We start from the raw sequence: 3103 nt of genomic DNA, 5'->3' as shown, positions 1-3103 counted from the left end.
AAAAAAAAAAAAAAAAAAAAAAAAAGTTCTAGGTTCAAGAACTCCTTCTCCCTTAACCTGAGACTACCATGTGCCCTACTTTTACTTTTCACTTCTAACAGCTTGTCTTTAGCTAGTTATAAAGTTGGCAATGTGAGCCTTAGCACTAATGACACTTGGGGTCAAAAAATGTGTTGTTTAGGGTACTAGCCTATGTACTGCAGGACGTCTAGCAGCAGAACTCTACCTATTAGATGCCAATAGCATCCTTCCAGGTATGATAACAGAACATGTCTCCAGGCATTGTCTTCTAGGGAGCATAATCCTCCCCACTTGTGAGCCACTGAGTTAAAGTAAGATTACAAAAATAAAAATACAATATACAGTGGGATGGAAAAAATTAACAGCTCTTTTTAGGAGGGTGGTAATGTGATACAATTCCTAATTATTCTCACTGGCTAGTTTCTATATAGTATGTTATTCTCAGGCAAAGAAAGTATCAAAAGCTTCAAAGAAGCAATGATTCAGGCCTGGCACCTACAGCACAATGGTTACAGCGCCAGCCACATACACCAAGGCTGGTGCTTTAGAATCCAGCCCCAGCCAGCTGAACAACAATGGCAACAACAACAAAAAAATAGTGGGGCTTTGTGGCAGGCACCTGTACTCCCAGCCACTTGGGAGGCTGAGGGAGGCTGAGGCAACAGAATCGCTTCAGCCCAAGAGTTGAGGTTGCTATGAGCTGTGACCCCAGGGCACTCTACCAAAGGTAACATAGTGGGACTCTGGTCTCAAAAAAAAAGAAAAAACAAAAAAAAAAAACAGGGCAGTGCCTGTGGGTGGCAGGTTCAAACCCCGCCCCAGCCAAACTGCAACAAAAAATAGCTGGATAGCTGGGCCGGCTCGGTTCCTGTGGTTCAAGTGGCTAAGGTGCCAGCCACATACACCCAAGGTGGCGGGTTCGAATCCAGCCCAGCCCGCCAAACAACAATAATGGCTGCAACCAAAAAATAGCTGGGCGTTGGGGCGAGTGCCTGTGGTCCCAGCTACTTGGGAGGCTGAGGCAGGAGACTCGCTTGAGCCCAGGAGTTGGAGGTTTGTGTGAGCTGTGATGCCATAGCACTCTACCCAGGGGGACAGCTTGAGGCTCTGTCTCAAAAAAAAAAAAAAATAGCTGGGCCTTGTGGCGGGCACCTGAGAATCACCTAAGACCAAGAGCTGGAGGTTGCTGTGAGCTGTGACACCACAGCTCTCTATCTAAGGCGCCCAAGACAGACTCCATCTCTTAAAAAAAAAATTCAGCAACTTACAAAGTCTGTAAAAGAGTATGAAGGGAAATACCAATCTGAAAGAGATTTCTTCTGTTATCTGGTCATAAAACATGTTTTTTTATTAACAGTTTTTGATACTAAAAAATAACAAAACTAATTGGGACATTTATGTACCTTGTCTTAATCGGCTGAGCTACTCTAGTGGACAACTGCAGAACAAAGATAAATCAATCACAAAGATAATTTTGTTAAATCTACTCCTGTTACCAGAATAGAGAACCAGCACTAACACATGTAATATTGGTTACAAAAATCTTTTCAGTTTTACTGGATAAAATGATTGATACGTTTTTTAAAAAGACCCAGATAATATAAAAGTGCATTTCCCTTTCCTTTGTCTAGGTATGCTGGGTTGTACAGCTTTCTCCTCTTCCTTCCAGTTTTCCCCCAGAATGAATGACATGCCATAGCATCTTAAGACAAAAGTACTGGGAAGTGGAGCTCTGGAACCTTGCAGGTCTTTTCTCAGACTTTCCACCTAGAATCCATAAAGTAAGGAATGCCAGAACACACCGCTTTTAAAACATATGTTTACCTATAGGGGAAAAGCTTAAAATGATTCTGGTCCTGTCTCACTCACTTCAAATTCCATCAGCGTAGTAAATCAGCCCGTTCTTATGCCCTTTTCTGACCTCTTTTATCTAGACCGGTAGCTCTCAAAGTGTGGTCCCCAGATCAGCATCACTTGGCCACTTTCTAGAAAATAAAAATTTTCAGCACTCCAGACTTAGAGAACCATAAACGCCGGGGGACAAAGTCCTGCCACCTGTGTTAGAACACAACTTCCAAGTGATTCTAGATACACCTCTATACTTTGAGAACCACTGATTTAGGCCAATGTTATTTCCAGAACCACAAACATTTGGTTTTTTACAGAAAACAAAATGTAATTCTCATTTCATCCTCAAACTGGATGCAAGGTACATATTATTTCCACTTTAAGAATGAGGAAACATACCCTGGGGTTAAGCTTCGCTCACGGTCCCAAACGTAATAACTGCAGGTGGAAGACACAGGCTTTTGCACTTCTTTTTAGTATGATACAAAAGCCTGTCAGTCTTTATTAACAAAATCTGGGCTTTTTTGTTTCTGTTTGTTGCTCTTTCAACTTTACTCAATTCAGGAAAAAACAATTTTTTCTGTACTGTTGCGTGGGGGAGAGCCGTGTGCCCCACGCCTCGGGTCCTACAGAGTCGGAATTTAAGGGCAGGGGTCTGGCAAGGTATTTTTCCAACAAAGAGCGTTTCATTGTGCTGCGGTCCGGGACAGCACGCACGGGACAGCCGCGGTTGCACTGGGGACCCGGCGGCTTCTGCGAGAGCGAGAGCGGCGCTCGGTTCCCCGCCGCCGGCATCCCGGACCGCGACAGGTTGTCTGCGGGAAGGCGGCCCCGGCCCAGCGGACTGGCTTCCCAGGGGGAAACGACACTGCCCACACCCGGGGGCGCGTCTAGCCAGCCCGACACCGCAGCTCGGGAAAGGCGGGGCGTGCGGTGAACCTGAAGCCGCCGAGGGCCGCGTGGAAAGAAACCACACGCACCACCAGGGGAGCGGAGAGGGGGCGAGGGGCTGGAAGGGCGGGCGGCACTCACTGTAAGGGTCGCTCTTCTCCCGGACCCCGTCCACTCGGCCGTCGGGGTGGATGCGCAGGAAGAAGCCCCCGTTTTTGCAGTACAGTCGCTTGGGGTCCTTGAAGTGGCCGGGCGGAAAGGCGTCGCTGCCGCCGTCCTCGGGCAGGGAGGGCAGCGTGGTGATGCTCCCGGCTGCCATGGGCCCTCCGGGGCTCTGCCGGGG

The 3103-nt window shown here is 47.6% G+C and overlaps 1 protein-coding gene across 1 annotated transcript in view; it reads right to left on the bottom strand.

The window, feature by feature from the left end:
- FGF2 (fibroblast growth factor 2) overlaps positions 1 to 3096 on the bottom strand; it is a 57057-nt gene extending 53961 nt beyond the window's left edge. Inside the window, exon 1 of the mRNA XM_003795520.3 lies at positions 2902 to 3096. Within this exon, the coding sequence (XP_003795568.1) occupies positions 2902 to 3079 (178 nt within the window). The 5' untranslated portion in view covers positions 3080 to 3096. The remainder of the gene's footprint in view (positions 1 to 2901) is intronic.
- Between the last annotated feature and the right edge of the window lie 7 nt (positions 3097 to 3103).

Source organism: Otolemur garnettii, unplaced genomic scaffold (genome assembly GCF_000181295.1).
Source record: "Otolemur garnettii isolate 467f Iridium unplaced genomic scaffold, OtoGar3 scaffold00093, whole genome shotgun sequence".
Lineage (NCBI taxonomy): Eukaryota > Metazoa > Chordata > Mammalia > Primates > Galagidae > Otolemur > Otolemur garnettii.
Note: the sequence above shows the minus strand (reverse complement) of the source record. Positions and strands in the feature narration are given on the sequence as shown.